This window comes from Rhea pennata, chromosome 2 (genome assembly GCF_028389875.1).
Source record: "Rhea pennata isolate bPtePen1 chromosome 2, bPtePen1.pri, whole genome shotgun sequence".
Taxonomy (NCBI): Eukaryota; Metazoa; Chordata; class Aves; order Rheiformes; family Rheidae; genus Rhea; species Rhea pennata.
Genome location: NC_084664.1, coordinates 138,356,630 through 138,370,319, shown reverse-complemented (window position 1 = coordinate 138,370,319; position 13,690 = coordinate 138,356,630). Strand labels below are relative to the sequence as shown.

General features: G+C 35.3%; 1 protein-coding gene across 1 annotated transcript in view; it reads right to left on the bottom strand.

Annotated features, from left to right (window-relative positions):
- Nucleotides 1-203: 203 nt before the first annotated feature.
- UBR5 (ubiquitin protein ligase E3 component n-recognin 5) overlaps nt 204-13,690 on the bottom strand; it is a 90,012-nt gene continuing 76,525 nt past the window's right edge. Inside the window, exons 46-59 of the mRNA XM_062570451.1 lie at nt 12,475-12,595; nt 12,254-12,352; nt 11,703-11,946; nt 10,999-11,110; nt 10,350-10,494; nt 9,964-10,094; nt 9,357-9,417; nt 8,891-9,066; nt 8,284-8,368; nt 6,938-7,093; nt 6,427-6,540; nt 5,178-5,322; nt 4,240-4,325; nt 204-3,144 (exon numbers count right to left, since the gene is read on the bottom strand). Coding sequence (XP_062426435.1) covers nt 2,932-3,144; nt 4,240-4,325; nt 5,178-5,322; nt 6,427-6,540; nt 6,938-7,093; nt 8,284-8,368; nt 8,891-9,066; nt 9,357-9,417; nt 9,964-10,094; nt 10,350-10,494; nt 10,999-11,110; nt 11,703-11,946; nt 12,254-12,352; nt 12,475-12,595 — 1,888 coding nt within the window. The 3' untranslated portion in view covers nt 204-2,931. The remainder of the gene's footprint in view (nt 3,145-4,239; nt 4,326-5,177; nt 5,323-6,426; nt 6,541-6,937; nt 7,094-8,283; nt 8,369-8,890; nt 9,067-9,356; nt 9,418-9,963; nt 10,095-10,349; nt 10,495-10,998; nt 11,111-11,702; nt 11,947-12,253; nt 12,353-12,474; nt 12,596-13,690) is intronic.

Below are 13,690 nucleotides of genomic sequence, written 5' to 3'. Positions count from 1 at the left end.
GGTATCAGTTTTTCCTAGATTCAGAATAGGAACTGATATATTGGTGGTAACATTTTATTAGTAGCTACCTTTGTCTCCTATTTCAGCAATTATGAACTGCTGAAGATTTAACTATAAAAAAATTAAACATTACAGAATTTTCCTTTAACTTCTCTATCACATCTTTAAAATGAACTAACAGAAGGGCTTAAGTCAAAGGGAGATGAGGTGTATGATTTTAATAAACATTTTTCTTATTAAAATCTTGATATAGTTTAAATATACCATACAGAGGAAAAAAAGCTATTTATAAAGCTACATACACATTTCAAGTCAATGACAGCATAAACCATTCTAGGTTCCCTCTCCACTTACGTCATCAAAATGCCTTGTGTGTGTATATATGGTGAGCTACTGTGAGTTAACCTGCGTAATTTTTGTCTAGCTATACATTACAGGATTTTAAAAAATGTTTAAGCTATATACAGAAATATATATACATATAACATATATTTATATGTTATACATACACATACACTTATATACATATACACACAATACATATATATATATATATACACACAGTACTTTACATTTATATATGGCCTTTCATCCAAGGATCTTGGATATTTTTTAAAATACATCATTAGGTCTCACAAAGCTTTGTGAGAAAGGGAACTTTTATTTTACAAAATGTAGATTTGAGGCCTATTCTAAAAACAGTTTCTTTTTTTGCTTTCTACTAACTTTACACATTTCAGTTAAGAGGCGTTTTTGGTAATGGAAATAATTACACCAGTTAGAAATCCAGGCATAAGGTTTATGTTGCTTTGTACCTTTATCACTATTCTCTTTAGAATATGAGAACAGCTATACATACCAGTATAAATCTCTATACTAATACCAGCTGTATCTAGACTTGTGTAGCTGTACTGCTTTTTTTTTTTTTTTTTTTAAATTCATACTAGCATAATAAAACCTGATATAATTTTGAACTTAATATACACCAAAGGTCACAACAATAAATCCAAAATAGACTCTAATTCCCATACATTAAAACTAACCTTTGTGAGGACGATTGATTTAGGAAGTATCAGTACATGCAGAAATAATTCTACATCTGTTTACTTGATTTATTTGCAGTTTAACTACACAAGCCTGGAACAGTCACCTTTATTTAGAAAATGTTTTCAGGATCAATTTGGCAAGTGGTGATCAGAACTTCTGACCTGTACTGTACTGCCTATCTTTAGCAACTAAATAAATTATGAAATTTTTTTAAAAAACAAAACACAAAGAAAAAAAACCCCAAACCCCACAGTTAAGTAAATTCTGGACACCCCCAATTAGCTGACTCAGTGAAAAATCCAGTAGAGCTTTGGCAGAGCTGAATTCCATACAGATTTTGATGGAATCTTACTTTAGCTCTCCCCAACGAAAAGAAGAAAATCACTAACATGGACTTAAAGGGTTACAGAAGCAGAGAAAGAGGGAGATCACCACAAAAACCTTTAATCTTCTATACTGCAGTCCACTAAGCTTTCAGATTTTTGTAATGATATAGAAAAAAAAAAAAAAGCTCCTTCCTTTATCAATCACTTCCTAGCTCTCAAAAAACAAAACCAAAAAATCCACCACCCTCATGCATTAGGGAAAGCAAGTCCTAGGTTATGCTCAAAGACTGCCCTCCCCAAAACCAACCACTTTAAAAGGGAACATACAGTAGAACCCACTACAATGCAGTTAAAATTTTATTCTAGCCTAAGGACCTTAAGGTTTTTCAGAGCAAGGCACTTTCCCTTCAAACCAATTCTGTGAAAAGAAGGTGTTGCCTGGCCCATTTCATTCAGGATTCTCTGCTAACTGTAAAATGTGGGCTGAATGTCTTCCGCAGGTCAATTTTTCAGTTATAAAATTCAGATTTTTCATGAACTACTGTGTTTGGTGTATGCTGTTAGCTAAAGTATAAATGGCTAAATAAATAAAAACTATTGTTTCTTCGATATGACTTGGTATTTTGTCTGTAATTTCTTTATTAAAAAACTGTAACAAGATACTTAAAAAAGGCTAGATACAAAAGAAGTTAAGCTGCTCACGAACATTAAAGTTTTCCAAAATGTATCTTCAATATCATGATCTTATAAACATTTTACAGTTACCAGAAAGTGCCCAGGCTGAGTTTACATAGTTAAGATAACGTAATACAAGTGTCTGGTTAGAACTGGTAGTGGAACAATCTCCTGACTGTCTGTTCACTGAAATAGGGATACAAAAAATGTTGATTGTGAACTATGAAATACTGTGCATTGGCCTCATCATATGTACAAAAAAACCCCCACTAAGGTACAGATTACATGCAAAATATTAGTGATGGTATCTGATGTGCCAGAGTTCAATGCAACCAGAAAAAAAATTGCAATGAAAGTGGTTTCATAAGTGAATGATCCCAAGTCTGAGATCTGAGTTGCCAGGAACTTTTTACAAGTTCAATATACATGATACACAACTGCAGCCAACCACAAATTAAACACCATAAAAAAGTTAAAATAAAACACAGAACATACTTAATTTTTTATTTCGAAATTCCCTACTCCCTCTATACAAGAACCTTTGCTGAAACACTTTCCACAAAGGCAGCAGTGAATTTTCAGAACATTTTACATATTTTCCCTCAGCAAAAAGATAAATCACAGTGTAAATTATATTGTTCTGCTGTCATCTTTGGCTGGGGTTAGGCCAAGAAGTTATTGACTAGCAAACTGTTACAATCAGATATTGCTAGTGCTCCTTCAGCCTTTACGTTACAAATTTAGTACAGGAATGTTTGCATTTTATCTTTAAAGTACCACCAGGGGTATGACAGCATTAACTTTCATAAACTTTTATAGACAAATGGAAAAATCTACAAAACTTAGCTAGTAATATTACACAGCAATACACACTTTTTATACTCTACACAAAACCAAAATTCTTGGTCTTAATGGCGAGTAACAATTTCTGTTTCAAAATCTGCTTAGAGGAATAGAGCGGGACATAAAGGCGAGAAATGCAAGTGTTTGCTGTAGGAAGATGTTGGTCATCTGGTGGTCTTATTGTGATTGAAGGCATAGGTTGGAATCCTTCCTCACTGGCAGGCAATGATGGACTTGATGTCCAAAAGTAAACCTGAGAAAAGATGGCAAGATTTAAAATTTTGCAGGCTTATAAGAACTCACATTGCATACAGACAGATCACCATTGTGGCATAGGTGAAAGAATAGTCATAGTATGTTTGACCCTTTGATACATCAACTGAACTTGGTGGTTATGCTACATGCTTTTGTAATAGATTTCCTCATTTCCTTTCCTCAGCTGCTGATTATGTATTTCTATCAAAAACAGAACTCAAAATGATCCCATATCAAGAAATCCTCAGTAGACTGTAATGCTCCCAATTAATCTGGGAGCAGGGTAATTACCATTAACACAAATTACACCAGAATTTTTTTTTCCAAACTAGTCAGTGTCTACAGAATATATTACTTGTACAGACAGAAGTCACCATTGGAGAGTATTTTGTTGTCTCGTGTGAAATACTGACTTGCAGAGTAGAGTCACTACCAAAGTGTAACCGCAAATATTCCTTAAGAAATACGCTCTAGATTTTCCACTTTTCAGATTAGTCCTTGCTTCCTTTTAGCCAACAGAGATAAAGCCTTAAGTAGCAGGAAGCTGAATAGTTTTAAGAAGTGAATGCACAAAATTTATAGGCAGGTTTTCCAAAAATAAAATCTCCTTGCTCTTTTATGCTTCTCATCAGCTTTTTCGTGAAGTGCCTTGAGAAGGAGGAGATAATATCGTTATTGGTATCTTACAGAGAGGACACAGCTGTGAAGTCATTGCCCTCGGAATACACAGAAGCCAAGAGCAGCTGATCCAGGAAGGGAATTCAGCCTCAAAGCCCTACTAGCTTACAACACAGTTGACTAACCCCCAGTAACTCTGCTTAAGAGCTACTACGCCTAGACTGTAAATAGCTGTAATTCATAACAGATTTGTGAATACAGGTAAGGACACACCACATTCACTTTCAGTTGCAAGTATGTCTAGGATTCACACAGTATGTTTCCAGAACTGAAAGTCTAATCAATCACAACTTCCCTGCTCTGACACTTTACCTTTCACATATAAAGTCTCTGTATGCAAACATATTTAAAACAGTAACGATACAAAACCAAAAACAGTTCTTTCACACATTTTCACAGTGAAAGAATAACTTACTAGATCTTGCCTTTCTGTCATACTCATCTTCTCAACTATGGACCAAAACCAACGCTTGAACTGCAAAAGCTTCTCAGCATTTTCTCCTGCGGAAAACAAAAATACATATAACTCGGTTGGTACACTGGACAATAAATATTTAGAGATATGTTAAAAAAAAAAAAAAAAAAAGTACTGTAAAAGTTGAGTCTCAGCTACAATCTCTCTTCTTCTTAAAGCCTGACTGAACTAGTTTGGTCTCCAGTAAAACTAATATAAACACTTTTGAATGTAAAGGCCAATGACATGAATCAGGACAAATCGCGCACCCCCCCCATCCAAAAAAGCCTAATAGCAGCTAATGTAGTTCTAAAATTATTTAATCATATTTCAATCATAGAATCACAGAATCAGTAAGGTTGGAAGGGACCTCTGGAGATCATCTAGTCCAACCTCCCTGCTCAGCAGGGTCACCTACAGCATGTTAGACAGGGTGGCATCCAGGCAGGCCTTGAAGATCTCCAGAGAAGGAGACTCCATCACCTCTCTGGGCAACCTGGTCCAGTGCTCCGTCACTCTCACAGGGAAGAAATTCCCCCTCACGGTCAGGCGGAACTTCCTGTGCTTCAATTTCTGCCCATTGCCTCTTTCATATTTATAATTTTACAGTTAGGTTAAAACTTACAGAAGGAAAGACATGCTACCAATAACACAATCCTCATATTTAATGTTAAATGATACCAAAGTTGGAAAGTGTGTTTTCCTACATGCACCTTGCCCCTCCCAGCTGAAGATAAATATTTTTCAAATGTGTCTAAAAAGCAGCAAGAATTTTATTATGACTTTCAGTGAGTCATTAAGTGAAGTCAATTTGGAGACAGTTTAATGCTGTTAACTCTACCCAACACAGCACAATTATCTCTGCAACTCTGTTTCTAAATGAGTAAATTATTTCATACCTGACTCATCATTGAAAGAGGTGAAGCTGATTAGCATTTGCACATTTACTTCACCACAGCCATTTACCAGAAGTCTGAAATCTTCTGCTGTTAAATCTTCTAATGAATTCTTTGGAAGTACATCCAGGAGACCCTTCCTCATTGCCTTAAATGAAAACCACAAGATCTACATTGTAGCCACATCTCTTTCAGATTAATCTAAAATGCATTATTGAAGTTCCATATGAAATCCCCTATCAACTCATTTGTAATTCATTATCCCCCTAGCTGCTCTTTTCTTTCTAAGCTTTACCATCCAAGATGCAAATTCTCTGGAACAGAGAACTGCACCAATCTGAGGTCTGAAAAATACTGTGTTAAGCCATGGGTTAGTATTAGGCATACAAAAGAAAGCAGTAACTGTATGAATTCATATTCTACCAACCAATAGGAGCAGAAGCAAATGCACTTCCTGTTGCTGAAAAGTTCAGATACATTGCTGAGTTACATCTGATTACATTTTATCTGATAATTACAAAAATGCATCTCTCATATTACCATTATTCAGAACTGCAGCAGGAAACCAAGGTCAGCAGAAATGACCTAGTTTGAACATAGTATCACATGACAGAAATCTAGCTGCAAATTAAGCAGTTCTAAGCATTGAACTTTTACAAACTAACCAAAAACATCCTTTTTTCTGTAATTTTCACTTAAAAATGGCTTCAAAAAGCAAATTTAATATAATTTAATATAGTTTTACGGTCAAACAATTAAAAAAAGAACAAAAATGTATGCATCATAACTGATTTTTTCTTTTAAAGCAAGGATACAATCAACTCAGAAGTCCAAGGTGATTTATGTAAATATTCTGGGATTTGTTTTTAATCTTTTTTTATAAAGTTAAAAAAAAGTCAAAGGTGACAAAGAGCTCTTATGACAAAGTAGCTGCTAAACACAATACAAAAATCTTCAGAGGATGCCTATTATTTAAGCTCAAGAAATGAACATATGTACTTTACCAATGACATTGAAAGATTACTTCTTTTAAACTCATTCCATAAAACAGAATTTATTCAAATACTTCTCTTCACAGTACTGCATAAACAGCTGTACAATCAAAAAAAAGTTGGGAAATTAGGAAGTCTTTTTAACCAGGCCATCAGACTTCTAAAAGAACCTAATTAGCAATATAACCATGAGGAAAACAATTACAGACTGGAATTACTGGTGGAGTGGAGGGTTGTTTGGTTTTAAACCAAAGACTTACATGCAGAGGTTGTTCTGCTACTACCAGCATTCGGTGTTCTGCATATTTCCGGACATATTCGTAAACATTCTGAGGAGTGACTGGTATATTTACACCATTTGAAATTAGTTCAACCTATGGCAAAGCAACAAGAACCATTTTAAAAGGAAAAAAAGCAACAAGTAAATGAGATTATTATAAGAGATATGATATGTTAAATAGTGATTTCTAACTTAATAATGCTCTTTTCACTCCAAAAACAAGCAAAATTTATTCCTAATCCTACTACTATTGGTTGGCTTTAGAGATTCTTTAGAATCAGCTATGCTGTCCCAGCTTTATCATTGGCTCTACATCACATTCAAGGAAAAATATCTCACAATTCAATGGCTAAAGAAACTTCCTCACATTGAATACAGACAGGGTAGAACACTAGCTTTAGCACCGCAGAAGAGCCTGGATTACATGTACACTACCACATGCTTAAGTTGCCAAACTCCTAAACCACCTAGACAAGTTTAGCTCTACTTACCTGCCCTCCACCCTCCTCCTTACACAGGTCTATTGCAAATGCTAAATCCATTGCTGCAAACACTGCATCAGCATCTGTACTCTGGGAAGCGAGGATAAGCTGCCGAAGGCTTTCATACATAACTGGATCAAAAAAGGCAAAATCATGCCAGTTCACCTAAAAAAATAGAGAGAGAGATATTTGAAACATACCACTTGTTTAAAAATATGTTCAAAATTATACAAACTGTGCCTAATACATACACACTAATATAAGGCATTGCATTACACACAATGAAGCATATAAACACTTGGAAACAATGCCAGCCCAACTCCTACATTCAGCCTGCTTTTGAATGTTCATAATCAAAATATTGGATTGAAGTACATTAGCAGAATATAAACAGACCTGTAAAGCCTTTTCTGCTATAAAGTGCACAGCAGAGGTTATAGAAGCTGTCTAAAAATCCTGTTAAATTTCTGTGTATCACTTAAATCAGTACAGATTTGATGAACTTTGACTGAAGTTGGAAATAATTTGCCTCAGTGCTCCGAAACACTGAAAGTATGTTCCCTTCCAATTTCAACATACAGCAGCAGTATGTGTCTGAAGACTGAGGGCCCAGTAGTTGTACATTACAGCTTCCAAGACTTAGATTGCCAATGTCTACTTTTTGCTGTTTTCTGAAGTTCCTTGTTCCTATGCCCTTTATCAGACAGAATGGAAAGCCCACCATTCCTTTCCAAACAAAATGTTCTTTCATGTACCCAACATTTAAATGCAAGAAATATACATTCAAGAAAAGCCTGAAGGAAAGCGTGCAGATGGAATCTTTTTTGAAAGATATCAGGGAATATTTGAAGGCATACCTTTTTACCATTAATCCCTTCTCATGAAAGATCACACAGAAGTTGGATAACTGGCTACGTGATCAGCATTGATTTTAAGAAAGAACCAGCAATAACAAATGTAGTTTTAAGTCTGTTACATGAGACAGAACTCACGATATTACTAACTAACGTACGAAGCATTTGCTACATAATCAGCGCTTATTGGGGGGGGGAGGGAATCCTGAAGTGTTTTGGCCAAAAATTTAGGTAATTATTGCTCTGAGTTAAATTATGCCTACACCTAAGACAAAATTTAATTATAGCTTAATTCTGTGAGTTCTCTCAAATACTGTGAAAAATGCCTCTGGGTAAGCTGAGATGCCATTTTCCACTACTTTCTAATGATATCTCTCTGAAGTCTTCAGTCTCAGGAAGGAATAGAAAGGGGGCAATATGCTGCTTCTGAAGAGATTCAAAGGCTAACCGATTACAACACTTCCAGTGGATCAATGCAGTTAAAATCTATGTTCAACTTACTTTTCTTCCAAGAAGAACTTTGATTACGTGTCTATTTAACGTGATGGGACATAGTTCATTCTGCAACAAGCACAACCCTAGAATTCTGAAAATAAAGGTTTGGTTTTTCGATTTGCTATAACACAAATTACATTAGAGATCTAGCAAACTTACATTAAAAAAGCCAGAATATTCTAAGAAATAAGTTGCAACTAGTTTTCCAACCCCCCAAAAGTGAATTACTCTTATACATCATTTCACTATATAGTGTTATCCCACATCATCATTTGTCAAAGAAAAGTGGTAATTCTCTTTTCCCTCTCCCATCAGTAAGACAGAACTAAGCATCAACTTCTTCCTCAAATCCACTTCCAAAGATCATTTACTACAGTATAAAACTTGCAGATTGTAAACTTGCAGAGAGTGAAAAAAAGATAAACTGAAAATTTAACAGGAAGAGAAACCTCAAACAGCTATATACAAATTCCCCACTGGATAGCTCCAGGTGAGAAATAAAGAATATATACAGAGTAAATAAATTTTTTGTAGCTTGGATCTCTGACATTCTCCCGGGCATTTTGTATATTCACCTCCTACATTTTTTCAGAACAGTAAGTTAATAACATACCTGCCAATGTTTCTGAAACAATTCAGTCTTGCTTCTGTGTTTTTACCAGGTCTTGGTGTATAAAAGCCTCGTTTTCCAGGTTGGTAGAAGAGTGGTGCATTATCATCCCCATCATCTGTATCATCTAATTCCATATCTACTACACTGCGGCTGGAACCATGTCGCTTTCTATTTTCCTGTTTCAAAAGTCAAAATAGCAATTAACAAATCTACTTCTGGTGACTGACCAACATCAGCAAGCTCTTCGCTACTAGCCCCAAAGGTTCAAGTTTCATTAGATAACAAGTCCAAAAATATTCCCTAATGATAATGTTTTATAATTGTGTTACTAATAAATTAAAGAGACAGATAACTAAGGAAACCTTTGTCCTGCATGATCAGATAAGGCTCTAGATGGTTAAGTTCTTTTAATTAACTGGTACAACTAAATCTTAAGTAACTTTCAATTGGTGAACAAATCCCTTACCTGCACTTTATCTGAAGAGTCTAGTAACCCAAGATCCAATATACTGTCAGCGCCATTCTCCCTTGACAGGGAAAGACAGGAGAAGAAAAGAAAAAAAAATGCAAATAAAAATTAATTTCACAGTAAGCAATTGTCATATCCTGGAAGCAGATGAATTCATTTAAAATATGTAAGTTCAATTTCTGAATCCTATGCATTGTAATAATTTGGAGATACTATTCCTTTATGCGACTATATTCTTCACATTCCTTAATCACAGCAGCTACATAAGTATGCAAGCTATTTTAGTTTGGTTGTAAGAGCAGTTTTTGCTCATTTGGATTTTCAAGCCAATTAGAAATTTGATTTTACATTTGTATATAATAGCCAATGCATTCATGATTCTGGACTAGGCAGTAACCCTTGTTTCAAGGAGCTTACAATTCAGAAAGAAAAAGTATACTATGCGGAAAAGAGGTGCGTTCTTGCTTTTGTAATGGGTCAAAAGTCATTTGTCCGAAGAAAAAGTCTACAACAAGGCAAGCTGGATGTGTCAAATGTATCACAGTTCAAGTGCCTTCCCGTAACATCAGTTTTCATCTTTTATCAGAAACTTTAATACTTTTACCTTCCGTGTGCAATAATGAGTTCCATGGCTTCATCAACTCTTGCTCTAAGGGAATCTTCACTAGCTAGTAGGAGAAGCAGCTGAGCAGGAGACAATTCCAACAACATTCCTGTGATTTTACTTGCAAAAGCCTGGTAGTAAAGAATTGAAATGTCTTACTATTCTTCCCCAGTTCATTTGGAATGTGTTAAGAAATGCTTCAAAAGCTAAATGATAAATTACAGAAATAAAATTTCAAGAAAATCCCAAAAGCTAACAAACTACTCCTACATATTCAAATATTTTACCTTAAGTTCATCAACAATGGACATAGAAAAATCATTTTCAAATGGAAAGAAGCCAGGACTAACTAATATCATTAAGTATGTTATATAGATGAGTCTTACCGGTTGCATTGCTTGTACTCGAGGGTAGAGCCTTTCTCCTAGGGCTTGTCTATGTGCTGGAAGAGGATCAGGATCATCACTAGGATTTCCTTCTGATGCTGGTCTAAAAGGCCGTGTGTCAATAGAAAGTTGTCTTCTAAAGTCCCTTAAAAAGTTACAGCAGTTTATACTAAATTCAAAGAAAATATGCAAAAATCCTCTGAAATAGTACCACTCACAACAAGATTTAAAACAGTATTAGCTTTTATGCTAGAGCAGTAGCATCTCTCATAGCTGCCTGGAGAGAATGATTCAGAAACAGAGAATCAAAATGGACCAGGAATTTTGCCCCTAACAATATTTTGGAAACATCAGCCAGACATGCCATTAGCAATGGCCACGTCGTTTCTAAACCACCCAAGAATTTTACTCTAGTACACAAGTTTTTACTGCTGTTTTAGCTGACTGAGATAAAATCCACCAAAGATGAAATAAGCATAATTTTTCTTTAAAGATTTAAAGTGTATATTGAATTTCAGTTACCTTGTTACTTACTCTTGAAAGTGATATAAACTAGTACTTTTAATTTAGGAAATGTAAGGATCTTTTCTGAAGATAACCAAGGATATTTAACAAAACATCTCTGACGAATTAAAAATGGGTCACTTACCTATCCCTATCTCTCCGAGAACCAGCTCGTAAGCCACTACTTCTCCGCATTTCTCTCTCTCGCTCCCTCTCTCGATCTCTCTCCCCCCTATTTCGCAATCTCTGCATCAGACCTGAAGGAAGAGAGAACTCAGAAGCATACACACCTTCATACTTCTCTCTCCTACCTAAGTTTCAAAGCAAGGGGAACACACTTTTAGAAGATAGCTTGAAAAGTATTAATGAGACAGAACCACTTCACTTTAAGTAGTGGTTTGGGTTCAACCAAGCTTATGAGAGAAACCTAAAGTGTTTGCAAGAACTTAAAATAGCAAGTCTTCAGAGTTCATATACGCACGCAAAACCACTGAAATGTATTTGTGACAGTCTAGATGGAATAGTCATACTAAATGCACACACCTTCTAGCAAAAATGAGACAATTACTATCTATTGTAAGGTATGAGGAGAAAGAGGCTCCAAAAAAGCCAAGAACAGCTAAAGCAGTCTCCTGTTCTGAGAAAAGCAAGAGCCTCTCGTTCCTAGGAATGAAAAAAAAAGCACCTATTCACGCCCTCAGAGAACTAACATACACAGTTTTCTTAATTCTTGCAGTTTCGCTTGTTAGATCAGCACAGAAGTCAAACAACTGTAAACATTTCAATGTAAAAAAGCATCCAAGGCTTTTACAAACACTATCTGTAGATTAACTGCAACATAACACTTACTTGTATGGGTACCCTTGTTGGCATTCTGAATGCAATCTAGATTTGGCAGTTTCTCATTTGACAAAAAAGCCTGTGCAATAGCAGTATAAAAGCTTCGTGCTACACCACTGCCTTCTCCAGGCTCATCCTTAAAGGTAACTTTTACTCTGTGTACAGCCATTGGAGTGGTAGCACACCTGCGACCAAAATGATTGTTGAGTTGCCTCATGGTTTGTTGAATTAGAAGATCTCTGTCCCGATCAACCTAATAAAAAAAAAAAAAAATGCAAAATACAGTTTTCCTCTCTTTACCAATCATCATACTGAAAACAAAAATTTCAGTTCCACAGAAAATCACAAGGAAGTTGCTGGAAACTTCTGCATAGACACAGCAAATACCAATTAGAGTACAAAAAAACTGTAACGTAATTACAAAACAGCTCATTAGTAAGCTTTAAAACGTCTGCTTGAGGACCCTGAAACACAGGTTCTCCTATCAAGTTTGCAGTGTGTGATAGTTCAGCTTTTAATCAGTACAAATTTGGAAAATAAAAGAAAAAAAATTATTTTACCTCCAACGTTAAATCTCTAGACTGCTGGTTTCTAAGCTTTTCCATCTCTCTGCGGAATTTTGATTCCTTTACTTCAAAGCCACCTAATTCAGTCAAGATCTTTAAAAAAATAAGTAAGTAAGTAAATAGATAGATAGATAGATAGATAAAATTTCAGAATAATGAGGGAGGGTCACATTTCATTTGTGAAAAGTATTGTCCTTACACTAGGAAATACATACCGATCCAGGCTCTGCTCCAACATCTTCCATGAACACTCTACCAAACAATTCTAAAGAAAGGCGCCAGCGTCCCAGTAGCATGTCATGAGATATAACCATGCCCATGAAGCTACACTGTGGCCTAGCAGGAGAAAAAAAGATAAACAAGCAGAAGTTAAATTTCAGCCACATTTTGTATACTTTTACTTTTACTTATCCTCTGCCTTCAAAATAAGTTCTGTTATTTCTGACGCCTGGAACTGGAATATGCAGGACTTCTATGTGTAGAGCTCAAATGCCAACATTAATTTGTTGGTTATAAACTGTGTGAGATGTTAAAGATAACCTATAGATCACTGTCCAATATTGGTAAAACCAATAGACTTCTGCAAGAATTTCAACGTAAGGTGTTTTGAGACACAGCTAGGGTTTCCAGATACAAATTGTACGGTTTTTGGTCAATGTTACTTAGCTTAATGCAAAAGGAACAGACTAATCAGATCTTGTAGAGTGACCTTAAGTCTTTTAATGCCCCAGAGTTTGGCTAACTAAAAATGACTTTTGCTTACTGAGCATTAGCATATAGAAGAATCACTGATAACTTGATTTGCATTTAACCCTCCTCACACACACACATGCGCGCACACACAGAAAAATAAGCCTAGCAGTCTAAACCTTTCTACATATACATACTGGAGTATTATTTCTATATAATACATGCTGGAGTCATTTTTTGATTTTCTTTCAATAAAACAAGCAAACTGACCTCACATCTTGCTAAGACATCTTCTCCAGATAGAAAAATTCATTCATTTAAACTATTGAAATTATTCAAATTTAGCAGCCTTCTAACACATTAACATCAGAATATTAGCTATGCTATCCCATATTTTCTATCTCAAGTGACAGAGGGAAAAAAAATTCTCTACGTGCCTTCCCTTTTTGTACGCAGAATTGCATTTCATTAGTTCCTTTTAACAGTACACCAGAACCTCGTACTGCCAGTCGTCTATTATGAATCCTAAAAGCTTATCAGAAATTCAGTGCTTTTCAGTACTATGCTATCCCAAATAACATATCTCAAATCCTGTAAACATAATTCCCTCTTCCTACAGCTATATTACTGTCTAAATGACTATTTTATCTTAATACTGATTCATGATTTTGCTTATTTTTGTACAATCTCCAAGTTTTAGCACTTACTTTATATTTCCAAATATCAAAAACAATTTTTTAG